Source organism: Anser anser, assembly GCF_964211835.1.
Source record: "Anser anser genome assembly, chromosome: 3".
Classification (NCBI taxonomy): domain Eukaryota; kingdom Metazoa; phylum Chordata; class Aves; order Anseriformes; family Anatidae; genus Anser; species Anser anser.
The window spans coordinates 114597044-114624881 of NC_139722.1; the positions used below are offsets into that span (position 1 = coordinate 114597044).

The 27838-nt window shown below is 36.1% G+C and overlaps 1 protein-coding gene across 12 annotated transcripts in view; it reads left to right on the forward strand.

The window, feature by feature from the left end:
- EML6 (EMAP like 6) overlaps positions 1-27838 on the forward strand; it is a 135091-nt gene that overhangs the window by 71854 nt on the left and 35399 nt on the right. For all 12 annotated transcript variants that reach the window (XR_014582893.1, XM_083832334.1, XM_083832338.1 and 9 more), the window contains 13 exons: positions 916-1172; positions 3382-3594; positions 4429-4596; positions 5461-5567; positions 9113-9231; positions 9907-10093; positions 12097-12202; positions 16516-16609; positions 21373-21473; positions 23233-23435; positions 24422-24533; positions 25230-25357; positions 27034-27175. Coding sequence is in view for 11 of the 12 variants with exons in the window: in XM_083832334.1 (XP_083688460.1) it covers positions 916-1172; positions 3382-3594; positions 4429-4596; positions 5461-5567; positions 9113-9231; positions 9907-10093; positions 12097-12202; positions 16516-16609; positions 21373-21473; positions 23233-23435; positions 24422-24533; positions 25230-25357; positions 27034-27175 (1937 nt within the window). In the remaining variant the exon portion in view is untranslated. The remainder of the gene's footprint in view (positions 1-915; positions 1173-3381; positions 3595-4428; positions 4597-5460; positions 5568-9112; positions 9232-9906; positions 10094-12096; positions 12203-16515; positions 16610-21372; positions 21474-23232; positions 23436-24421; positions 24534-25229; positions 25358-27033; positions 27176-27838) is intronic.

The following is a 27838-nucleotide window of genomic DNA, read 5'->3' on the forward strand; positions in this document are numbered from 1 at the left end:
GAGACTGATAATGATAAACCCAGCATTATTCCTGAAAGAGTGGCAACACACTTGTGTAAGGCCCTGAATGCAATTGCTTCTCCATCTGTTCCTTTTCTGTGGCAGATCTTCTGAAAGGGAAACAAATCAGCAGCCCCTGATGCAGGAAGACTGGACTACGGCCATATGTTTTGTTGGCTTTTTTTTTTTTCCGACTGTATGTGCTCGGTGACATGAATCTTTCTGATCTCCTTCTTCCGTGTCCTTGGCCATGAAAGATCTAAATCTATGGAATAAAGAATTCACTGCCCTTCTCAGTAGCAGTATTTACCACTATGAAATAGTTAGGTTGCCAGTTTTTAGGAATAAGGCAGAGCTTACAAATTTTTTATTTTTTTCCATTGGCAGACAGAGAGGGATGCTGGATCCCCAAAAGATGTAGCTAACTGGTCATAGTACGGGGGAGTAATCATAGCTAACTTTACCATCCTAGTTGTTTGCCACTATTGTAAACTGTTTGTCTGCCTCCCCAAAAGAGACAGTGTAGAGAAATGGGTATCTCCCACAGGCCATTCAAGCATGGTCTTGTGAGGTACAGTAATCACTCTTAAGGTGGAACTCTTTTTTCATTTACTGTGTAAAAAAAATTAAGTCTGGTCTAGTTTAGACTAGACAGCTAACTTTTTTACAGCTAACATGAGATGAGTAGAATGAAGAGTATCATTGACGGGTAAAGTTGTTTCTATTTTTTGTTTTTAAAATAAGCTTATAGCCAATGAAAGCAATAGGAGCTTCTGAAAAAAAAGGATTGCTTTGTGAAAACTGTTTTTTGTTGTACAAGGTATTCAGTGCATTTGTCTTCATATTTGTCTTAAATATTTGTGGATTGTACTTCCACTAGTTTACAGTTCATATTTTCACAATTCGTTCTTGCAGAGACATGACAGAGGTAGTTCATATTAAAGACCGAAAAGAAGTAATCCATGAAATGAAATTTTCACCAGATGGCTCTTACCTTGCTGTGGGTTCTAACGATGGTCCAGTGGATATCTATGCAGTTGCTCAGCGATACAAAAAAATAGGAGAATGCAACAAATCGTCTAGTTTTATTACTCATATTGACTGGTCTGTGGATAGTAAATTCTTGCAAACCAACGATGGTGCAGGAGAGAGACTGTTCTACAAGATGCCTTGTAAGTTTACAAGTATGAACGTGGTGTGAACAAACTTCAGTGTTGGTTTGAAGAGAACAACAAAAATATGATATAAACAGTACATCTGCAAGCAGAGCTTCTTGGCTGGAACTTATAATAATATATAATTAATATATAATAATAACATAAATACTGTAGTTCATTTTTTAAATCAGTATTCACAGTATATACCCACCTTCAGCTTTGGTTAAGTAAAAACTGTCTGCATTGTAGGGCAAGATTTATATTCACATCACCAGGGTTAAAAAAAAAAAAAAAAAAAGTACCAAATGTATAATTTTTTATTTTTTTGGGACCTCAGCTGTAGTTATATATATATATATATATATATATACACCCTGTACAATTTCCTCGCAATCCAACTTGTCACTTCTGAGGTTGATTGGGTTGGAATTAGATGACATTTAAGGTCCCTTCCAACCCAAACCTTTCTATGATTTTATGATTCTGTGATTGTCCTGTAAAAGTATTTGTAATTCATCTGTAACAGTATGAGAAATAATTGATTTATTATAATTCATAATTGAGAATGCTTTCTAATATTTAGAAAAAACTGTCAGCAGAAGAGAGCCTTAGGAGTAAGATTTTGTTCTCATTTGATCTACTTTGGCAACCCTCTTGTGTAGGGAATCTAAATCGTATTTTTCTTACCCAAACTTATCTGGAGGTTAATTATGAATTTAGCTGACTGTGGCCATGACTCTTTGAAAGGTAGCTGTTTCTGGCTCCTAGCAAATACTCAGTTTCAGCCAAAATCTGAATTTCCATTGATCCTGGGATGAAATAATATAGCCATCAAAAGTAATCTAAGTGTTGGTTAAGTCTTATTTCATTATCATTACAGTGATAATTTAAACTTGAACAGTTCAGATTAAGTTGGATTCACTTAAAGTTTCCAAACTTGCATCTTCCCTTTACTTTCTTCTCTGTGAACTTTAAGAAATGATGGTGTTTTTGATAACTATTAATGAGTAGCACATAGATAAACCCCCAGGCATATTAAATTAAGCAAATCCATTGCATATTTAGAATGAGTCTGCAGTTGTGTTTGATAAACATTTTGGTTAAAAAGCCTGGAATAGTCTAACCAAGAAAATCTGGTTAGACTGGGCTGTGTGTCTCTAACAGCTTTGTGTCATTCAAGAATGAAAGTTACAGGTGCTCTCTATATTTAGCAGTTATGAAAACAAAACAAAAAGCTAAAATTAGTTATCTTCCAATATTGCCTGTAGGTTTCCTAAGGCCTGCCTAAATAAGCTTGGATCAAATGCTGAATCTAAACCTGACCCTGTTCAAATTTCACAGCAGTTCTGTCAAATTTTAAAATGAGATTCTGGTTTCTTTTTAGTTGACATCTCTTGAAATGTTTTAATATATCTAAAGAAAATGTTCAATTTTGCTTGTTCTATAGAATTGCTAAATTGATAGTTCCAACTATTTTTTTTTTTTGTAATAATGCTTTTTCTTGCAGAGGACTTTGCTTTTCAGCATGATGCTACGGTCATTTTCTGTTCTTTGTTATATTAATATTGATACTAAAAATAGCATTACTTATGTCACGAAACAGATAATGAACATATTCATCAGCTAGTTATTTCCCCAGTTGTGCTCATTCTTCTAGGACACACAAAACATTAAAAATATTTCCTTACATAAATAGCATTCAGATTTATCACAAAGTCAGAGTATATCTAGTCAACTGTAAAGCAGTCTCTGTAAATGAAAAGTACCACAAGTACCACAAAGTACCACAAAATGATTGACTGAGCAAATATTCAAATTTTAGTGACTTGATATGATTAGGACAAATAATTGCACGTGTAAGTACATGCACTTTACTTTAAAATTTGTGTTATTAATCTCGTAGAACTTGAAAATGTTCTAGGAACTCATATTACATACACGTGCTTTTTACTGAAGATATTTCTGTGGTAGAAGTGATGTGGAATTTCAATGTTTTTCCAGTCTTGTAATTTTTTAGCATGCAGCTGCATTAGAACTCATGTGTAATGTCCTCAAATACCACAAATACAATTATACTCACTTAAAGAATATGGTGAATCTTTGTAATTTATTGATGTTAAAAAAAAACTAATCCAAAGAAGAATATACAGATAAATGTACTGAAAGAAATGGGGTTTACTGAAAAACAAATGATAAAACAGAATATTTGCTTGCGTATTTTCAGCTGGGAAGCATCTAACTAGCAAAGATGAGATCAAAGGAATTCATTGGGCCTCATGGACCTGTGTGATAGGATCTGAAGTAAATGGTATTTGGCCAAAATATACAAACATTACAGATGTCAACTCTGTGGATGGAAACTACAATAGCTCAGTGTTAGTGACTGGAGATGATTTTGGACTGGTTAAGTTGTTCAGATTTCCATGCCTAAAGAAAGGTAAGACAGTATTTTGGATTTCTGAAGAATGCAATGTTTGTTTAATGCCATATCAGTGTATTTTCTGAGAGTGACTTTAAATTCAGGTGTATAATTCAAGTTAGTGTGAGTACAATTCACATTAGTATTATTGGACATAATTATGAGATTTTAACCCGCTTTGTATCTAGCAATTTCCTGCCAATGCATATGTACTTGTTTGAAAACTGTTCAGAATGTCTAGTTTAGCTTGTGTGTATACTAATACTATATTGTCATCCAAATTTATGCCAGTAATAATTTCAGAAACCAGTAGGGTTTCACTGTCTATTAGTATGTGTCAGCGTAGCTCTGTGTGAGCTATTTACTTCATATTTATAGTAGACTGTAATTTTTTTAACATAGGTTGTTTCCTTGTTAATTGCACTGTACCACACATAAAGTCAATAAAACTAAATATAATAACCTTTTGGCTTTCCATGATCTTCAGTGTTTAAGTTGATATCATATAAGTATTATTTTTTGATAGTGCATTTGAATAAATGTATGTAGTACATATTTTTATAATTCATATGAGTATTAATGTCCATAAAGATGAAAATTTAACCCTATCTGTAGCTAGTACCCCTTCCAAGACTTAAGTATTTTTCTGAAAACTGAAGTGACCATATTTTGTTATTTTGTAACATTTATTTTTATATTAAAATTTATAATTAGCATCATGATATCAAAACAGACATTTAAGTATTTTTTGTAGCTTTCTTTTCAGTTTCAGTTGGAAAGCCTGCCTTCATTAGTTACCATGTTAATTTTGTTTTTCTTCTTACATATTAACAGTTCTATTTTTCATTTTAGGAGCTAAATTTAGAAAATATGTTGGCCATTCAGCACATGTAACTAATGTCCGATGGTCCCATGACTTTCAGTGGGTTTTAAGTACAGGAGGTGCTGATCACTCTGTCTTTCAGTGGCGATTTATTCCTGAAGGGATAACAAATGGCATCCTCGAAACAGCTCCGCAAGGTAAAAATGATCTCTTCTAAATTATTTATTAAATAAAATAACAGAGAATGCAGCAGTGATGCAAAAGCTTTTATTGAATTAGCAGAAAATATTTTTTTATTGCAATTCCATGGAATGACACCTACTCAGTATGTTTGGGACAGTTTTACTCTTCACAGACAACCATTTCTTTCTGCAGTCTGCTATGTTGTATGTTTAGGAATACACAAGTAGTATTTGCCAAAGTATATATAAAAAAAAACTGTTTAGAGGGAGATAATGAGATCAAATTCAGTTTTAAGAATTAGCCATCTAACTTGCCTTCAGAAGTCTAACTGCACACAGAGTTACTTACATTTGCAATGCAAATTCACATTTTTATTATATGCGATAGATTTTCCTGCTATACCCATGATACTTAAAATATTTTACAAAAGCCATACAAACTATGGCAGTTGCTGAAAATTTGATTGCCCTCAACACAAGGGCGAAAATTCACTCTGTACCTACATAATTGGTAAAATGCTTATGTTATAGCAAATCTTCTTATACACGGAAAGTGGTCACACTGAAAGATTTTATTTACCATTTCTGTATTTATTCACTTCAATGCCTGTTAAGAACACATTATTCTTTCAGATGATGGAAATGTACTAGTATCTACTTATTCTTTTTCCCTCTGCCACCATCCCGTCCCAGGCATTGAAATAGGAGAAACAGAAATGAAACCTGACGCATTCAGTCAGCCGATATGATTTTTACAAGCTGCTTATGATTCCAAAGTTGTTGAATACTAGTTTGCATATAGTCTAAATTATAATGAAAACATCACATACTATTTCCTTGTAATTAGATGTCTGTTATATATGAATTATTTTTATGCAGAGGGTGGCATCGATTCCTACAGTGAAGAATCAGATTCAGATTTATCTGATGTGCCAGAGTTAGATTCTGACATTGAACAGGAAGCTCAAATCAACTATGATCGCCAGGTGAGTAGAAATTAATACATTGTGCCAATTGCCTGACAAGTTGTCATGAGTATTCAGTAAAGATAAGTAAAAGAAGCTTGCAGCTAATTCATCAGCCTACTCTAAGAAGATTATTTTGACAGTATTCTGCTAATTATGCAATCAATATAAATAAAACCAGTTTATTTAGCTGCGGATGAGAATTTGAAAGGGTTGGAAGAAAAAAAGCATTGGTGTATATATAATTATATATTGAAATAAGAAAAATATCTTATAGAGCACAAAGTTAAACAACATTTTGTGAGAGTTTATTACTACTCCCATTCCTATGATATGTGCTAATGAAGACAGTTCAAATCAGATTCAGAAACATAATTTGTAAAATAGAGATCATGGAGTTTTCCTATGACTTCTGCGTATTCAAAGCAGAATAATCCTCTTAATGAGTATGAAGCCTGTACAGTACATTTATTTGTGACAGATTATTTTTATTACCAATGACAAAATGTCCAAGAATTAAAATCTCTCTAGTTTATGAGAACAAAGTAAAACCGGTCTTTACTGATCACTTAATACACTGAATTTTCTTTCTGTTTTCAGTACAACCACATTCTTAGATAAATTAAAATAGATTGCTTCCATGCAAGAGGAAAACAAATCAAATGAGCCGTCTTTTCTGCATTGATTTTTTTCAGGAACTGTAGTATGACATTCCACTCTTTAACCTGATCTTTCAGTGTTGATTTATAACCCATGTTCTATTATTTTAATTAAAATACAAAAACTAATGAGTATTCTTTTAGCTTTGATTTTTAAAGTGTTTGGAATTCTGTTAAATTTTAATTGAACTTCATAGAATGATTTATCCTGGCTCATGTTCTGTCTATGCATGAAACTGATTCTGCTTTGGCCAGTGTCATTAAGCATTATTTAGAATCCTGTTGATTACTTTCATAAACAGGAGAAACAAATACGAGTTTGGAATTGTCTGATTCAGATCCATTTATTTGCAAAGTTGAAACAACATACTGTTTCTATATAAAAACCTATTTCATTAACACAGTTGGAGTTGAACAAAAATGTTGTATCTTCACTTCAAGTATCAAGTTCAACTCAGTGAACAACAGAAAAAGAAACCTCACTGTTCTCTCTCTCTTGTGATCATTCTCCAAGTGCTTCTCTTACTTTCTCGATGGACTACTGTTGATCTCTCTCCTGATAATTTGTCAACTTCTGAGCTTGCCATTGCAAATCTTTTCCACAGAGAAATGCAGTTCTTTTCACTCGACCTCAGTCCTTGATGAAAATGTTCTGTTACATAGCTTAGCTCTTCCTGTTTTTATATGAGCTCAATGTTTCGAATAATGGCTTCTATACCTTAAAAATATCATAACAATTTCTATTCATCTTGAATAAATGACGTCTCCCAATACCCTTCAGCTCTGATGAAGGCCTGACCATGTACCCCAATTGATCCAGACTTGGATCTTGGGTCTTGGCTTGACTTTGGGCCTCCTATGCCACATTTACCAGTGTCTGGCAACCACTGTCTCCAGACCAGATTCTGACGTGCTGACTCAATGTGTCAGCTTGACCTTGGATCTGCTTTGTCACTATAGGCTTGTCTGGTGATCAGGACTCTTGGCTGAATTTACTGAGTGCTTCACAAATGCTGATCTTTATATCAGTCTGTGACGTCGGAGGGTGCTATTATCTTTGTTTTGAAGACAAGGAAACGTTAATATCAAATGTTTTGCTTGCTCTCCTGATTTTGGCTTCCATTTTAAAATACTTGAGACCTGATTTTTCAGGAGTCATTATCATTGTGAGTACACTATTAATTATCACCTTGACATGTTACCTTATCAGTTTCAATGGTGAAAGGTCAGAATTTCCACAGACCAGAACTAGAATCTCACACTAAGTGCCCAAAGCATGCAAAATACACAATGAGCTTCCTGTTAGTTTGAGTGACTTAATGGCTGCATGTAGCTGCTCTCTACAACTTTGATAGGGTCACCCTCTAACATTCTAGACTTTAGGAAAGGACTATCTTTTGTCTTTTCACCACAGTTTCTAGATCCTGTATTATGTGATGTAGGTCCTTCAGACAGCAGCTTATTTTACCTGTTTATTATAGAGATCTGTTGTGCTTGCCAAGTGAAGCAGAGTTTTGTCAAATTTTCTCTCCACCCTTTCATTTACTCCAAGTCTGTCTGGAGTGCTTGTTCCAGCCTCCTCCTCCTCCTTCTCCTGATTTTCCCTCTGAATTCAAATCAGACAGCATCCTCCTCCACACTGTCTATGTGTCAAAAAGGACGTCTGGAATTAAAAACTGAAAATGAAAAAATAGTTTTAGGCAGTTAAACTGCAATATTTCACACAGGCTAATGTATGACAAAGCTAGAAGCAACTTAAAATAAGATTTATACAGGAAATGTGAGACAACATCAAGCATATAAGCTGCACTTAGAAGAAAATCACTCTTTAGAGGAAATAATTTACAAAAGCACGTGGAGACTTAAAAACACGAATCTTATTTTGAGAAGTGGATTGGCTTTACTTTTTTTTTTTTAATTTATGGCTGAAGCAGCGTAAAGACTTCTGCGTATTCAGATGCATTAGAAAATGATAATCCTGATATTCTTTTTCATTGGTAGCATTCACTGAGGAGCAAGGGTAAATGGATGAGAACACTCAGGACAAAATACATTTCATATGAGTGACAGACAAAACGTGTTAAGGTTCTATTTAGCTACCATATCAAAAACTCATCTCAAGTTATATGAACATCGTTCTTGTAAATATCCAGTACTCTATCTCTGCAGTCACATACGTTTCTGTGGAGTTGAAAATTTCATTGTCCTTTTGGGGAAAAAAAAAACAAAAGCAAACAAAAAAAGAAAAGTAAGGACAGAAAACAAACAATAAGGCTGTATGTCAGCATTGTAATGGATTTTGTTTAGTGCCACAGCTTTCAAGAGGCTTCAAACATCTTCAGCATCCTCAAAAATGTCATCATTTCTGAAAAATTTAGATGCATGGTAATTTGTGACTTCAGTTTTGTCTATAGGACTGTAATTCTGCCTCACGATTCTGGACACAATGGCAAATCACTTAAATGCTGTCGGTTTGTGTGTATTTCACCATAATCCCTAGCTAGAATTAGTTCATTATGTCCAGCTTTGACTGTGTACACTGAAATACATATGAAGTTAAAAAGACACTTAGAGACTTAAAAAGTTTTAGTCAATATTTTAAATCCTTTTCACTAACTGTCAATGGAATCTTGCAGAAAAAGTACGTTCTTATGATGCTACTCTAGAGTAATGTTCTGAGCCCCTCATGTGTCAGGGCACATGAAAAGTTTTCCTGTCTGGAAAACATTTATTATTATCAGAAGTTCTCTAGGGATGGATAATGACTTGCTCTTTCCTGTAACTAATGAACATCACGTTAACAGTATATTAAGTTGTAATACTTGCTTGAAACAGTGACTTTGTTGTATATGTATAAATATTCAGAAAACTAGAGCTGTGCAATTAACTTTAACAATTATTCTTCAGGTTTACAAAGAAGATCTACCTCAGCTGAAACAACAAAGTAAAGAGAAAAACCATTCTGTGCCCTTCCTTAAAAGAGAGCGAGCACCTGAGGACAGTTTAAAATTGCAGTTTATACATGGGTAGAGTAATATTTAATCATACTTTTTTGTTGTTTTCTTTTTTTCTGTTTGTGAAAACAGCCTTGCAATTTCAATCAATTCATGTCAGAGCATTTAGCAAAGTATTTTTCCGTGCTTAATCATAATTAATTTATTTTTCATTACTCTGGGTAATTTTTGGAATATCAGCCATAGATTTTCTTCTTTCAGTTGCATTTATTAAGGAACAAGATAAGGTTATAATACTGTACCCATATAATAAATAATACCTTAGAATTGCATTTTACAGAATTACCTTTTGAATAGCTATTGACTACACCTTTTGTTTTCTGGAGCAAAGATTCTCTGTTAAGTTGATTGTGATCGCCATGATTTCTAAAAATGCCTGATAGATTTATGCTTGAACCCAAGTCCTTGTAAAACTTACGTGGATATAATTCTATGTGCATTACATATTATTTCTGTGAAATCAGTGTTAATTTAGGAGCTAGGTGCAAAGTAAACCATGAAGATTTATGAATGCCTACTTTTGGTGGGTTCTCTCTGCCTGTGTGCTGTGGTTTTTTTTGAGCCAGCAAGGCATACACCCCAGCTGTACCCTTTTCAAGTTAACGCACGGATTATTTGCACAATTTGTTACATAAAGTACCAGGATATTTTTTAAACAAAATGTAACTTGTTTTGTATTTACCTCAGTTATAGGGGCTATGACTGTCGAAATAACTTGTTCTACACACAGACTGGAGAAGTAGTGTATCATATTGCTGCCGTAGCTGTTGTATATAATAGACAACAACACACTCAAAGGCTATATCTTGGTCATGATGATGACATCCTCAGCCTATGCATTCACCCAGTGAAAGACTATGTCGCTACTGGACAGGTAGGTATTTAGAAGAGATGATTTTAGGAAAACATGGAAATAAATTCCTTTTCCAATTCATCATTAGAAAAAATGTGGTTTTATTATTTTATTTTCACTTTGAACCTGTGCCTTCATCTGTAAAGTGCAGGAACTACATTCTATCCACATGCTGGGTGTTTTTGATGCTTCTTTAGTCAGTCTCAGTATTTTGTACTTAGTAGCATTCACAAGCCTTACTCAGATATTTTATGTTGGTCACTCTACTGATACCTGATAGATTTTTCCCAAAAAGCCAATATTTTTAAATGAAAATGCACGGGGATGGAAAGAGTAAGGGAAGAAGAGACAGCAATTAGAAGTAGTCGTGGGTGCAGTTTCTCAGTACAGCAAATCCCTTAGTCGCAGCAATATTATAAGGCTGTTTATAGACATCAGAAGACAGGTGAATCTTAAACAATTTTGAAAAATGCAGACTTTGAAATGAAAAATGAAAATTTCCTACTGATAAGGAGTGACAGAAAAAATGTTTAGAAGTGTTTAAGCAGAAGCTGGCCAGCAGCTGTTTAAGACGGAATACTGGAGAAACAAATACAGTGGATTTCATCGTGAATTAGCAGTGAAGAAGTGAAAGTTCAAAGGAAGATACTGGAGAGTTTTTAGTGAAAATGATGAAATGGCAATTTGAGTGGAAAAGTATCTGCAGTGGAAGCCAGCACTGCTGTTATTATTAATCAAGGTAATGGACTAGATTTGGTGATTTCACTGCAGAGAAAAATCAGGTGCTGTACACTTTCTTTACAAAGAAGTTGCAAGATTTAGATTTAGGCTCAGAATAGCTGTATAGAGCAAGATGATGGGCAGCTGAATAAAAGGGGATGCTCACAATCTGAGTGGCAAAGTAGCTGACATTGTGGTGGTGAGAACTGGAGGTAGGACAGATAAGCTAAAAGAGCTTGACTGAGGATGTTGAATTTAAATTCATAGCTGGAATTCCAATAAGAAATACTAGAAGGAAAGAATATTGTTCAGAAAATTCAGAAAATTTTGTTACACAAACTACAGGAAGGTGAGATTTCAAGGCTAGTGGCCTAGATGGGTCTTTGGGACGAAGGAAGCCCAGGAGCATAAGGGCATAGCATTGTAAGCAAGAAGGTTCTACTTTTTCTGGGAAGGTAGAAATAAGATTGCAGAGAGTATGAGTGGGTGAGAGATTTCAGACTCTTGCAGAATTTTACAGAATGTGAAATACAGAAATGTGCTAGGGAAGAAAAGGGCTTCTCTCAGACAGATAGAAATAGGTCAAATATTTTTTTATTCTTTTGATGCTAGGGGGATTGAAAAACACCCATACTTACCAGTGCCTTTCCAAGCTCACTTTTTCATGTCCAATTTCATGAGTTTGTGGTTTGTAGGTGCCCAGTCAGTGAGAACTTTCCAGTGTCAGTGAGTGGGGCCAAACCGGGAGAAAGGGGACTATATGTATGGATACATAGAGTATGGGTAGAGTATAGATATATATATGGATGTGTAAAGAAGGGAAGGGAGAGAGGTAAAGAAAAAAAAGGAGATGAGGGAGAAGGTTATGTCAGCTATTGTTTCTAATTAGGCTAGGGATCCCTGAGAGAGAAGGATGAAGGAGTATTTAAGGGCTGGTAAAGGAACAAGACAAAAGGAGTGTTTTCTTTTGGAAAACTATCTTTAAGTCAGACTGCTCCTGTGCTCCAGTTTGCAACATGGAGGCAGGAATGTTTCTCATACCACAACTGACAGGGTAGTTAACTTTTCACAAGGTTCTTCATGTACTTTTCCATGAACACAGTATGTTAAAGTTCTACACCCCAATGTGCCTGAAATGAGTTGTGAAGCAGAAGAGAAAATAGAAGACCTTGAAAAAGATGAAACAGGACAAGAAGAAAAGTAGTTACTTCTGGAGTGTTTTGAAAATGAGATGATGCTAATTACTGGTAGTGGTGTGCTTTGAACTTTTATGAGTAGATATTCTGATTAACCCTCTGATTTAGGTTGGGAGAGATGCTGCTATTCATGTTTGGGACACACAGACACTGAAGTGTTTATCGTTGCTCAAAGGCCAGCATCAAAGAGGAGTGTGTGCGCTGGATTTTTCAGGTACATTTCTTGAAATGATTAATTAAAAAGCAATCCTCATGATAAAATTTTAATTCGAATAGCTATGACAGTTAGTTTTCTTCTTTGTGTAAAAGGACCATTTTGCAACCAATACAAATTTTATGTAGAAGCCTGCTAACAGTTTTGATAAATAATAGTTTGTGGAGTGAACTCAGACATGGGGCTTTTTCTCAGTCAATCACTAACTGATTTTTTGATGTCTAATTCATATCAACAAGTGTACAGCTAGGACTCAAATGGCTGTCTACATGTTGGCATAATAATTTAAAAGCAGACAGATCGATCACTTGAAATGAGATGGCATTGTGATCGATAGGGTACATAGATGGAATTGTAGGGATACAATTCTTTGAATTTGCTAACGATGTCCACATTTTTCAGTGAGTTTACAGAAGTAAATATGCACAGTTGTCTGCTCTTTCTGCTAGTTGTCTTTCTGAGGTTGATAACCTAAGTTGTCTCAGTTCTCAAAGGATAATCCCTGTATTTAGCATTGAAAAACATCGCCTGTATGGTGGTGATATGCATACTTTCGTGTCTTTAGAAAAGTGCTTACAAACCCATTCCCCCTTTTGCTCTTTAACAAAAAAGACATTTTATTTTTTAAAAGTAGAGTGGATAGTTTCCCATGCTGTGTGTCACGCCATTTAAGGTGCAACGGTCCAACACTTGTAACATTACACAGTAAGAGAAAACACTTTATATCATAGTAGGGCAAAGCTAAAAACGTTAGATGAATAGATTTCATACCTATCTGTTTGTCCATCAATATATCCTTCATATATGAAAGACAGGGAGAGAAAGGAATGCTAGTCTTGGAGTACCAGTCTGCTCTTTCCTGCTTGCAGTCTTGCTAAGAGTCTCAATTCCAGTCTCAAAAGTAACTTGGACACTTAGGTGAGCCTAACTCCGTTCTGAAAATAGCACAGAAGTTACTTAGAAGCTTTTTTTTTTTTTTTTTAATCTATAAGCACTATATTATCTCTAAAGAGTCAGATCTCGCACAGTGTTTATGCAGTGACTGTTATCGTTCTTTTTAGCTACCTGGACATCCAAAACTTGTGGACAGTGCTTGTATATTACTTCGAATGCTGTGTATTATCAGATAAAATCTTTATGGATAATTCATGAAACAGTGTCTAATTTGTGCATGCTGCCGAACAGGAATAGGTTCTAAATTGCTCAGTTTGACAAGAGTGTGGCTTGTCTGGGATTGCATGTAGATACAACCATAGTCACTTCAGTATTACTCAAACTTAAAAAAAAAAAACAAAAAAACAAACAAAAAAAAAAAACAGGGCATTTTGGTTCTTTATGGCAAAGCAGCCATGTAAGAAAGTTTAAGATCGCAATCTTGGAATTAAGTAGAATTCTAAAATTTTACTTCAGTTCACTTCATGTGCTCAATTCCTCTCATGGACCTGGCCCCTAGTGCAGTGTATCCAGTTTGCCTTTAGACTAAAGTCATCTTACATCAAACTATAAAGGAGACTTTAAATAAACTTTCACAGATATTGCGCCAACTCATTACTTTAGCTGTTCTATCCTTTTCTTAACTCTGATTTTTATATGGACTTCAATTCAGCATAATCTGTTTCATATTCTCCTCTTAGAAATGTAAGAATTCATTATGACATAGATCACATTTATGAGACAGGACTACATGGAAGAAGTACCTTTATCCATGTACCTTTATAAAAGCATAAAGAATAAGCTGGACTCTGCTGGACATAAATTTGTACAAAAATAATAAAGCTTTTTTTAAAAGTAACAGTTGTTGGTATCATTAGAGTATTGCTTTAGGACCTGATCCTGAGAAAGCATATATCGAAGCACATAGCCTCTCCATTTCCTAACTGGCTTTAGTTAAGCTTATTGACACTGAGAGGAACAAATGGTTGCACAAATATGCACCTCATAACAGGATCAGAGTGCTAGTTTGACTCAGTTAAGGCAGTTTTTGTTGTGTTAGTAATAGATATTTCCAAGTTCGTTTCAGGTCACACTACTTGAAGCTTAAAAAAAGAAGCCCTAGATCCCAAAGGTAGTTTGTTTCTGGCTGCAGTTGATCTGGTGGCTGACTCTTTACTACTAGTTCTCTCTGTCTTTACTCACTTTCTAAAGCAGATACTATTGGTCAGAGTACAGTGCTGGATCACTTTTTAGGACTATTCTGATGATCTCACGATTCTAATATTATAATTGTATTCATGCAATGTTTGATTGTGCCCTCTGGTGGCAAATTTAACACCTATAATATTGGATATTAATCAGAATGTATAGCCCATATTAATACATAAAGCCTCATGGTTCAAGTGGGTAAAGTTGTATTCTTACCAAAAATGTTTTGTCAACCATTTTCCCTTCACGTAATTGTTACCCTTAAAAATAATTATTGTCACTGAAATATACAAATGTGTCATTCTTAGAGAAAAAGTACGTATTACTGCAAGTTTACCTTACATATCAGATATCTTCATAGCATTCTATCTCACTAAAGCTTCTATAGAATGGTTTTACTGTTCCCTTTACTTTCATTTCCTTTCACATTAACTTTTTGTGTCTTCTTGTTTGTATCTTTATTTTCATTATTTGTTTTATAAACTCAGTTTTGTTTTCCTGTCCTGTCTTTTATCTTCATTCCTTCCTGCCTACTTAGACTCCATCCTTCTAGGTCCATTTCATTCAATTGTGAACTCTGTAATTTCCCTTCTCCTTCTTGGCTTGCTTCTCATAGAACTCAGTCACGTAAGATGCTAAATACTGTGAGCTCAGTCCAGCTATGAGGATCTGCTCAGCCTAATGGCGTCGTTTGTGCCAGTCACATGTTTTCTATTCTTTAAGTTAAATATGCTTAATCACAGAGTATTCAGCATCTGTTAATTTCTGAAAGAAGTAACATTGTCAAATAATTGCTTTCATTCTCTCTTTCGGCCTTTTGGCCATCTCACCAGCTCTCTACTTCCTCCAACTTCATCTTTTCTTCAGTAAAAAAAATCATGCAATCAGCTCCTGCGGCAGCCTGAAAATCCTGTTATTACATAATTCAGCAATTAGGTTTATTTATTTATTTATTTATTTTAATTTAACAAAAGTATTTTGTCTCTAAAAGTTTGTTAACAATGGTCTTGTTTATCATCATTTCATACATATAGCAAGGATATGTAGGTACTTTTGAATTATGTTTGAAATTCTGCTCGTCCTTTTTTTTTCTCTCATTATCTCATTAATCTCATTAATCTCATCTCTCATTAGGGCTGTTTCTTTACTGCATTAGAAGAGATGTTAACTAGCAGTTAATTCTAGCCTTACAATTTTTCATCATATTTATAGTTTCATTACATTTTGTATTAACTTGTAGCCATCCATGTCAACAGTAGTAATTCTTGGCATCATTTCAAGTAAAATAAGAGAAGGATCATCTGAGCAGAAGTATTTCACATACAACATGATTTTGGAGTACTTGGACTTTATGAAATTGATTTTCATTGTTTCGTTTGATCAAATATATACAGGAGAGTTTTGTGCCTGCCTTTGGGAAGGATTGATTTTTCAATAAGGATGCCTTTTCTATAAAATAACAGCTGTCTGTTAATCATCCAGTTAAAAAATTAAGCAGGAAAATGTAGTTGTGATTTAGAGCACAACCTTTTCTGTCTGAAAAGTGAGATACTGTATTTGAAGTCACTTTAGTTAAAAAGAGGAAGGTTAGGGCATGGATTAAGAGAATTTTCTGTGAAATCTGGATTTCAGTCTGATAGGTCATCACCTAATAGGTACACTTTTGGGGGCAAAGTATTACAATATGAGTCCTCCATTCAAATAAAATTTGCAGCAGGTATAGACTTCGGTCATCTTAAGAGGTTTGGCAGGTTGACCGTCTTTCTCAGTTCAGTTGTCTAATTCTATTTGTAGCCTACTTTAGGAACTCAAGGCCATCAGTGAATCTGAATCCTAATCTGTCAACATATTAGTTCCTTTTTTTATTTTTATTTTCAGCTTTTTTGTCTTGTCAAGAGAATAAGTAGATGTCTCCATCTAAGCATCTGTCTCTGCATGTGTCCCAAATACCCTCTGTTTCTGCACAGTATAAATACACCTTTTTGGCATTCACCACCCTCAGTCCCCTCCATCAGACACTGTAGGTGAAGAATAACTTTTGGGGGTATTGGTACTATATGTCTCTTTCACATTCTAAAATATCAATTTATAGCATATTTGTTGCGTTCATTGCCTGTTGTATTTTCACTTAAAGCCTTAGCACCTTTAACATAAATGTTGCTTTTGTACAGCTGATGGAAAATGTTTGGCATCTGTTGGGCTTGATGATAATCATGCCATTGTGTTTTGGGACTGGAAAAAAGGAGAAAAGCTAGCAACAACCAGGTAAGAATGCATCTCAGTGTAAATGTGCACTGTGATTACATTTTTCTGAATAATATTATCCACATGTATTACCTTATAGAAAAAAAAAAAAAAAAAGAGAGAACACCTCTCTGAAAACAGAATGGTGTTTCAGAGCAATATATCCATCTAGATTGAAACACTTGGGATCTACAATTTAGTATTTGGAAATCCTGTGAACTATTTCTGTCAAGACTTCCCTAACCTTTTTGTTAGGACAGCTACTTTGATATTGAAGCTCACTTAATGATTTTGCATTTAGGTTAATATTTTCTCCCAGCTTTATTTCGTGATTCAGGGCAGATCTCAAAGATGTCATGTTTTCATTTATGCATTGGATGATGCACTGGGTTACATCAGCGTACATCTGCTGCTCACTTTTCTAAAAAGAAGTGTTCCCTCTCATATACATTGATTTTTCAACTTTACTCATTTTGTCTTCCTTCTGAATCAGCTGTTTGCAGTTACTAGCAGAAAGCTATCCTCCCTCTCCCTGCTGGCCACCCTTTTTTAATGCAGCCCAAGACATAGTTGGCCTTTCGGGCTGCAAGCACGCACTGTCAGCTCATGTCCAGCTTCTCATCCATCAGGACCCCCAAGTCCTTCTCCACAGGGCTGCTCTCAAGTTCTTCTTCTCAGAGCTTATATAATACCTGGGATTGCCCCAGCCCAAGTGCAACACCTTGCGCTTAGCCTTGTTGAACATCATTAGGTTCTCATGGGCCCACTTCTCCAGCCTCTCCATGTCCCTCTGGATGGCATCCCTTCCCTCTATTGTATCGACTGCACCACTCAGGTTGGTGTCATCTGCAAAGCTGCTGAGGGTGCACTTGATTCCGTCATCTTTGTTGTTGATAAAGATGTTGAAGAGCACTGGACCCAAGACTGACCACTGAGGGACACCACTTGTGACCAGCCTCCACCCAGACATAGAACCGTTGACCACAACCCTTTGGCTTCAACCAGCCAACCAATTCTTTATCCACCTAACAGTCCATCCTTCAAATCCATACCTCTCCAATGTAGAGAGAAAAATGTGGTGAGGGGCCATATCAAAGGCTTTGCTCAAGTCCAGGTAGATGATATCCATTGCCCTTCCTTTGTCCACTGATGCCATCACTCCATCATAGAAAGCCACCAGATTGGTTAGGCAAGATCTGCCTTTGGTGAAGCTGTGCTGGCTGTCTTGAATCATCTCTTTATCTCGTGCATTCCTTAACATGTCTTCCAGGACGATCTGCTCCATGATATTCCCAGGCACAGAGGTAAGGCTCACCAGCCTCTAGTTCCCTGGGTCTTCCTTTCTCCCTTTCTTAAAAATGGGAGTAATGTTTCCCTTTTTCCAGTCGCTGGGGACTTCACCTGACAGCCATGATTTTTCAAATATGATGGAGAGTGGCTCAGCAACCACGTCAGCCATCTCTCTCAGCACCCTGGGTTGTATACCATCTGGCCCCATAGACTTGTACACATTCAGTTTCATTAGGCAGTCCCAGACTTGTTCCACTGCCACAGTGGGATGGAATCTGCTCCTCTCACCCTCTCCTTAAGGTTCAGGGTCCTGACAGACATAGGAAACGTGACCACCAGTGTAGACTGAGGCAAAGAACTTATTGAGTACCTCAGCTTTTTCCACTTCTGAGGAAGCCAGTTCTCCCTTCTCATTTATCAGAGGGGGAACATTCTCCTTAGCCTGTCTCCTCCTGCTTATGTATATGTAGAACCCCTTCTTAGTATTCTTCACATCCCTTGCCAAGTTCAGCTCCATCTGTGCCTTGGCTTTCCTGATCCTGTCTCTACACATCTGGACGACACCCCTGTGTTCCTCCCAGGCTACACAACCCTGCTTCCACTTCCTGTACATTTCCCTCTTTCCCCTCAGTTTAAGCTGCAGATCCTTGCTCAGCCATGCCGGTTGCCTGCCTCCTCTGCTCGATTTCTTCTGCTGGGGAATGGAGAGCTCTTGCGCTCTCAGAAGGGTGTCCTTAAGGAGCTGCCAGCTCTGTTCTGTTCGTATGCCCTCAAGGACAGTTTCCCAGGGGATCCCAGCCAGTAATTCCTTGAGCAGCCAGAATCTTGCTCTCCTGAAGTTCAGGGTCCTGACGCTGCTTTTTGCCAGACCCATATTCCTCCAGATCACAAACTCCACTCCATGGTCGCTACAGCCCAGGCAGCCTCCAATCTTAACCTCTCTAATGCTCTCTTCCCCATTGGTGAGCACCAGGTCTAGTAAGGCTTCATCTTGGGTCAGTCCATCTATTACCTGGACCAGGAAGTTATCCTCAACAGACTCCAGGAATCTCCTGGATTGCCTGGAACCCGCCGTGCCTCTACCCCAGCAGCTATCCAGGTGGTTGAAATCCCCCATCAGGACAAGAGCTTGTGAGCGTGACAGTTCTTGCAGCTGAAGCAAGAAGGCCTCGTCAACAGACTCCTCCTGATCAGGTGGCCCGTAGCAGACCCCAACCACTAGATGTCCTTTACCGGACCGATCCCTGATTTTCACCCACAAACTCTCAACCTGGTCATGGCTGTTTCTCAGGCACAGCTCTTCACAATCTATCCACTTCCGAACATAGAGGGCAACTCCACCTCCCCTCCTTCCTCACCTATCCCTTCTGAACAGTTTGTAACCATCAACAGCCACACTCCAGTCATGGGAATCATCCCGCCAGGTTTCCGTGATGGCCACCTTTTGGGAGGGAGAAGCCCTAGTATCCTCTTGACCATACTCAGGTGTTTCCTCACAGAGATCATAAAATAATTGTTTATCTTCTAAAGAATTCCAATTTAAATTAGTATTTATATTTTGACAGTCCCTACAGGCAATTCCCACATTCTGGAAAGCACAGTAGGACATATAAAAGAGAGAGACAAAAACCAAGACAGGAAAGTTTACATCTAAGTTTTAGACTTAAGCCTCACATGCCCTTAGCAGGCAAGAAGAATAGAAGGACATCTCCTTACAATCATATAGACCCACAAGAAGAATTCATGTAGAGGACTAAACCTGAAAAATGAAGTGTATGTTCATTGTTTACAAATATTCATTATGTTTATTATATACTTATTTGTATTCTTTTTCCTTGATTTTCTTAGTGTGATTTACTTCTGCATGACTTAGTTTTCTTTTCTTATGACAATGTTCAGAGTATATTCCCATTTATTTGTTTTAATTGCTCCCTAGCTTGTTTCCCTATCTATATATCTTGGGTTTACAATCTTCTGTCTAGTTTCATTAAAATCCTTATTGAGTAAGCGTACCCTGTTAGTGAAAGAAGCTCAGATATGTTTTGATTCTATCTTATCATGCCTTATATGCTGATGCAGTGCTGGTCCTATTTGATCATAGTGTTTTGTGTTAGCGGAATCCTTAAGGGAGCTGAGGAGGGCATTGTCAAATTTATTTAGGGTCTAAATCAGTGAATCTCATGCTCTCCTACTTTCTTCATTCTGTAAGAGCAAATGTCCTGTGTCAGTCCCTTGGAACACAAGGGCACAAAAACTACACAGCCTTGGATACTTGTTTTGGTCTGACGACTGTGGGAAATTGGGCTGCAAATGTAGCCCATACAACCCAGGTCTCATGTGCTGGTCTCAGTATTCATCCTATTACATGGGCAGACAAACTCTGGTCATTTTGCAGGGGACATCTGCACTGGGATGCAATTACTTTGATTTTGGACATTTTGGCTGCGTGATAGATGCTTCTATAAGAGGCAGTATGACCTGCCTGAGCTGAAAGGCATCATTACAGCAAACCAGGAGAAGAAGGAATTGCAAGAAAATGTACTTCAAATGTCAAAGGAGTAAAGGATTGGCTTTTGTCTAGACTGACTCAGCAAAAGAAAATATTCAAACCAAGAAGATTATCAGAGTTGTGATTTTTTATTTATTTTTTTGCTAAACCTGTCTGACAAAAATCACATATATTATAACCAAAACCTGAAAATTCAGGCTGAAAAACTGGTAATTTTTGTTCTTGGTGTTTTATAAAATACTGAAATAGAAATAATTACTGCATTGTATCTAGGAATATTTTCGTAAATGTAAAACTTAATCTTACAGATTTCCATAAATGTATACTCCAGCAAGGATAACATTACCCAAGAACTAAATTTGAAGCTGTATATACTGCTGAATGAACTGTGTTCTAAATTATAATTTTATAATTTACTTTTCCTTTGGAAGCACAGTAGTTTTGAGACTTCCTTGGTTTTTTTTTTGATAGACTATTTTAAAGATTTATAAACTGAGTTCTTATCCAGTTAATTATTTATGATGCCCTTTATACCCTCTCTTAATTGCATTGGCCTTTGTTGCCTGCCTCTTCATCATGACTTGATGGAACTGAAATTCAGTGGGAGACAATTTTTATTCACCGTATTTCTGTAGTCTAATTCATACGTGTTTTATACTCAGGTACATTCTGATAGCTCTGTTGGTCAGACTCCCAAGGCTAAACTCTTGCAGATTAGAAATATGGCTCTGTACTTTTTGTTAGATAGGGTAATGATGGCAGAGAGAATGTAGACAGCTTCCGTGACTCATCTGCCAGACCTCATAGTGTTACAGATTCATACTCTTGTTTTTGTGCCAAGAGTATGACAGTTGTGTTGATTAGATTCTCATTGCTGAAGACTGTTTTTGGTTAGTCTGATACTATGAAATGCTTATTTAAAACAGATCAGTTTGAAATGTTAAGTAATACATTGCCATGTTTTTTATTTTTATTTTTATTCCAGGGGTCATAAAGATAAAATATTTGTAGTGAAGTGTAATCCACATCATGCAGACAAACTAGTCACGGTTGGGATGAAGCACATCAAATTTTGGCAGCAAACAGGTATCGCATTGAATGTTTTCAATGTAATTGATTTGAGGATGTATATCTCCTTCATACAGGGACATCGTGTTCTCAGTTTAATAATATGTTTTATTTATAAAGGGTTTTTCTAGTTACCAAAATACTAGAGGTGTCAAAACCTACCTCTGATTACATAAATGTCACAATATTCCTTTCTCATTGGAAGTAATTTCCAGCTAATTATTTTTTAACTGTAGTCATAGTATTAAGGATTTTTCCTGAATAAACATCCTTGGCTCCCAGAGAACGTGTAGTCCCTTCATTTACTCAGGCAGTATATGGCCCTGATTGTGAAAATGCCAGCTGGTAACTAAGAATCTCAGATGCCTCTGGTGCACTGCTTAAAAAAAAAAAAGTAGTGCTTGCACTTCAGATACTGATGGAACACTCCAGCAATCATTCGACTTCAAGATAGACCTTCAGAGATGTCTTCCAGATATGGAAACACATGTTGCAAGGTGCCAGGCTGGAAAGGTAACGTGTGAGGACAGACCTTAAAATACTTGGCTGGGTAAAACAAAAAATAGATAAAACAGGTATTGTGCAGAAGTTCAGTTATAGAAATTTATATTTTATCCATTAGGCTAAAAATCACAATGTGGTATTGCAAGAATCATGATGGCAAGATAATACAATTTTTGTAAGATGCAGGAATTTTGTTTCTATTCATAAAAAATGAAAAACAAAAATGTGTTTTTCATTCTTTAAAAACAGATTCTGTTTCTGACTGAGGATATTTTTTATTCAGGACTGGATATTTTGTTCTTCATGACTATTATACACACGACATGAGTAATGGGTAAAAAGGTCTTAGAGAACATCTTCACTGTGTAAAATTCAGCACAGGTAGGCAGCACAAGGGCAGCTAAAAATAGAACTCAAGACAATGAATAATTAGATAGTTTTGAGAAGTTCCTAGGCTTACACCATAACTTACGGGGTTCAGGTTGTACTGGTGCCCTCAGAATAACATTTACTCTTTTTTCTGCATTTTTTTATAGCTAGGGTGTTTTTGTAGTAATGAAATATACTTGCATTACTGTTTGCCAAATTGTATTACATTCATTTGCATTAAGCAGTTTTTTACTCCAAGAATCATTTCTTTGCAATAAAAAGGATATATTTTGAAATAAGATTTGCTTAATAGAATTGACTGAAGCAAGGACACCGCTGCATATATTATTTTGTAAGTTTATTTCTGTCTATATGCACCTAATTCATGGGTACATATGACTCCTACCTACTTTCTGAACCAAAGTAAAGTACACGGCTGTGGCAAAGTTAGGCTTTCTGGCAATCAGAAGAGGAATAAATCCTGTCATTCATTCTGCAAAGCTGCCGTCAAATTGTCGGGTGGCCAGTGGTCAACTAAAGCAAACCTCTACTATCTTTTGTGTTGTTGTGGTCACCTCTGAAGAGAAGAAGGGAGCTTGGCATGCTGTTGTGTGTGAAAAGTGTTTTGCCTGCCATTGTGTTAATTCTTCTATACAATTCCTCACCAAAATTTATCATTTTCATGGAAGTAACAAGAATACAGGGTGTACTGCTTCAAAACTGTCATTACTAGATTGATTTTTCCCTTAATGTGTTTGTCCCTTGTGCACTAACTTTTCAGTGTTTCTGTTATCTACAATGTCTTAGGCAGTCACAAGAGATGATGAGGTCAAGACATTTGTCCTGTACAGCACTATGATTACAAACTGAAGTATAAAAGGACTTGCATTTGTTTATATTGCAGGTGGAGGCTTTACATCAAAACGAGGAACATTTGGAAGTACTGGAAAATTGGAAACTATGATGAGCGTTTCATATGGGCGAATAGAAGATTTAGTTTTCTCTGGTGCAGCTACTGGAGACATTTTCATCTGGAAGGATACGCTGTTGCTTAAGACAGTGAAAGCTCATGATGGGCCTGTATTTGCAATGCATGCATTGGATAAGGTATTTGTTGTCTTTTGTGATCTATTCATCTTCATTATTTTTGTATCTATATGTACTATCAGTGTGTCTTAGGCAAGCAAAGCTTCAAGTATCCAAAGGTTTTGTTTTCCTGAGTTGATTATTCCAGATATCAGAAGTATTTTTCTTCCGATGCATCAATAAATCTTTAAGAGAAACTGTGGCAAATTTATATCATTGATATTACATACCTGAGGTTTTCTCTGAAGACTGAGGCTAAGTTTTACTACTGGAAATCCGCTGGCAATTTTAAGATGTTGATAATGGAATATCCTTTCTCGGATTACCGTTTCAGCTCTAAAACTCTAGCATGAGAAGAATAATATTTAGCTATAAACATTTTTATGTGTTAAAGGCAGTTAAGATCCCTCCAGCTCAGTCCTTTCTGGCCCTACTTGATTGCTCCTAGTTTTTCCATCAGTTTTTCTCTCTGATCATGGTACTTTATCCTCTGAACATCCTCTTCACTTACGTTTGTGTTGGTTAGTGATTTATGCTGTGTTTTGCGCTTGGTACAGATGAAGGGAATCTACCAAGGGAATTGATCAAAGAATCAGTTCCTATTCATTATTAGAACAGTTTGAAACATCAGTTAAGTCTGTTGAGTTTGCAATAACTTGGGAAGCTAGTATTATCAACTACTGCCTCTTCTAAGGATGAAGCACATGTTTTTCCATAGCTTACTTTCCCATGCAGAAAAATGTTATGGTCCAGCATTGCATTGCTATTTACAGTAGTATGCACTCTGTGTGGTTATCAACCTTTACAGGATAAAACCCTAGAAAACATCTTAAAAAAAAAAAAAAAAAGCATAATTCTCCTCTTAAATGGTTTCTTCGTAGGAAGAGGCTTCAGAAGTTTGAATTGTGTAAATTCTCCTGTGTGCTTGGAATTTCTCCTATATTTGGGCACATGTTAATATGAGAGTGGTGATGTTTATAAATGTTTTTCGTACTGTGATCATACAGGGGTTTGTAACTGGTGGAAAAGATGGAATTGTGGCACTTTGGGATGATATGTTTGAAAGATGTCTGAAGACGTATGCTATTAAAAGAGCAGCACTATCTGCTAGTTCCAAAGGTATTATTTTTCAGTGTGTTTAATAAGGACTACATGCGTGAAGGCTATTAAAATGGCAGTAGTAGATGTCAAATCTTACCAGAACACAAAGGAAATATTACTAAACTACTTACTACTGTGTGCTGGATTTTTTCTATTTTGGTTGAAATAACTTGTATTTCACCTAGTCTTTGTCGTTTTATATTTTATTCTGCTATTTCTTCCTCTATTCCCTGACATTTGGCTTTGTTTTCACCGAAGAAATTATTTTAAAAAGAAATATCACAAGCATGAGTTTGTCTGTTCGAAAATCTGTTCTGTGTTTAGCAACTTGCTTCCTCAAGTGGCCAGGTTTCGCATAGTAGGACTGGGGTCCTGATAAGTTGGAAAGACCTGTTAAATTGTACTTCCCCAGGCATCAGTGTGTAAAGTGGTTTTCACAATCACAGAAATAATGTCTATGTTGCTGCAGCATCTGAACCCCTTGTACACAGTCATTGTTAAATCAGTAAAATATCTTTACAAAGCCACAATATAGACTAGCACAAGCTCTTCTCCTTCAAACTATTAATTAAATCCATTAGGTAAATGTACCTCATGTTTCATGGTTGATTTTAAACAAGTTTTAGTTATATAAGCGGTATAAACTTCAGGTGAGGTGAGGCTCTTTTTGGTTTCACAAGAAAAACCTAAAATGAATGTCCTTGTATTCTTCAGGTTTACTTTTAGAAGACAATCCCTCTATTCGAGCCATCAGTCTAGGACATGGGCATATACTAGTGGGAACTAAAAATGGAGAGATACTTGAAATTGATAAAAGTGGTCCTATGACTCTACTGGTTCAGGTACAATATGGATCTTCCTATCAAAACATTCCCTGTAGAAGTACAAGACGTTATTGGATTTCCCCATTCATTTGCTTTGTTTTCATTAATTCTGTTGGCCATCATTCCTTTCCTTGCCCAGACAGAAGTTGATGCTTTCTTATGTAAATGACTTTGAGATTCATTGTGGATTACAGAATTCTGAAACTAAAACTAAAAGCTAAGCTTAGCTAAAAGCTAAGAGTCCATTAAGTTCACATGCTTATGAGACTTTTAATGGATGTTTAGGCTTTTCAGTTCAGGACCCAATATAAAAATGGAAAATGAAGAGCAGAGCTAACACAACGTATTTTTTTGTTTTGACAGTATGGATCCATTTATTTGCTTTTATTGAAATAATATAGTGTGTTCTGAAGGATCTTATATTTGTGAAAAATTGTTTTAGACTTCTAACATCTTTCTACAGTGACATGCGCTTGTCATTGCATGTGTTTTAAAGTATAAAAAGATCTCTTTTTGCAAGACAAAGGATTCGGGGAAGTTAAGTTAATAAATTCTGGACATGCATATGCCCACTGATGTATCTAACGTTGCTTTGTTTTAGTCTCTTTAATAAGTATGCTGTCTATATGTAGAAAATTGCATGTATCATTTACTAAATCATAATTTGTTTTTACTTTTTGTTTTCTGTAGCTAACTAAATTGTTTTTTACAAAAAATGTTTCTTATCTTTTATATTTTTCTTTCCAGCTAGTTCTGATCACATAAAGTAATTTTCCAGTTTTATACTGTTTGCATGACAGCATTAGTAACCTAAAAGTGAGATGTTTTATTTTATAAATTATTTTAAACTAGTACAGTAATTTTGAATTGCAATCTCATCCTAATATAGTTCCCTTCATGTGAATAGTAAGGGAATATGTGATAGTAAAGGTAAAAGTAAAAGTATAGTAAGGGAGATGTGATAGTAAAATTACCTCAAAATTATGTCTTTGCTGTGAGTTTTATGATAAAGGGAAGTTTTATTAATGTCATCCAGACTAAATTACATGCTCTCATGCATCAACTTGAGCAGAAATATAAAATACATAGGATGTAATCAAGAGACCATGACACTTCCTTCCTTTTTTTTTTTTTTAATGGTATTTTCCTATCTCAATAAAAAAGCCAGTTACCAAGCTGAAATTCAGACTGAGAACAGTGAGAAATGATTTAATCTTGAAATGCTGTGCCAGCAAGTTATATGTAACTTGAAGGAAATCTAGAGAATGCAGGAAGAGTGATTAAAACATTTCAGTGAGTTCTGAGGAAAAATTAAAAGAACAAAGTTTGTGTACATTGGGCAGAGAAGTTCTAAAAAATTGTATAAACCTTGTAGACAGATCATCGTGAAATCCTGAAATGTACTAAAGTCCTGTCTTGGGCTTAACTATTTCCTGTTCAATTCAAGTCTGGAAGAGGGAGGTACAGTGATATAACAGGAATTGCAGCTATCAGTAGTGAAGGAAACTAATTTTTCGGGTGGTTATTAGAGGAACCAGACCAGACATTCAGGTCTCTTTGAATGTGGAAAATGTGTGAGAGGAGATGATGAAGGCCTTATTGTCTGAGACTTGTAAAGGGAGATAAGTCAAGTGCTAGAACACGTTACATAAAGGCAAATGGATTACTTCCTCATATTAAATGTTTTCCTCTAGGGACATATGGAAGGAGAAGTCTGGGGCTTGGCAGCTCATCCTGTCTTGCCTGTCTGTGCAACAGTGAGTGATGATAAAACACTTCGAATCTGGGAACTTTCTTCCCAGCACCGCATGCTGGCAGTGAGGAAACTCAAAAAAGGTAAGCTTCATTTGGTCATGTATTGTGATAATAATGACACTTTCTGTGACATCTCCGTCTTTGTTCTCAGTGCACATCACAAACATTAATGAGGTAGGAAGAGGATACAATCATCAAAAAATTGGAAGCATAGGAAGTAAATTGTCCTTGGCCTGTGTCCAGTCTGTGACAAGTGTAGAAAGAGAAAGGGTTATAATCCATTGTAATGAATAATAATAAAATTAATTTTTATCTGTTTTACTCTGATTCTGGGGGGAATGATTTGACCTCAGAATCATTTTCCTTCCTAAGAATATTTAAGGCCAGCACGTTTGCTGACATTAAAAAGTTTCCTTATAAAGACCAATGTAAAATTTTTTGCTTGTTAAGCACGATCAGTCTTCAGTGACAATATGAACTTTATATGTTATTATTAGCTTCTCTGAAAATGAACAGTTGTCCTGCCCTCTCTTCTGCATAAAAGTAGATGAGGTGTTTTGAAATGCTGCCTTCTCAAAATTACTCTCATTTCATTTACTCAATTCATAACCTTCAGGAAATTTTATGGTGTAAATTCAACGTGCGTCTTTCTCAGTGACAGATCCAGAGCAGAGGAATTCTAACTAGCTGAGGGAAAACAAAGTTGAATGTTTTGGAGAGGTGATCTGAGGGGTGGATGAGGAT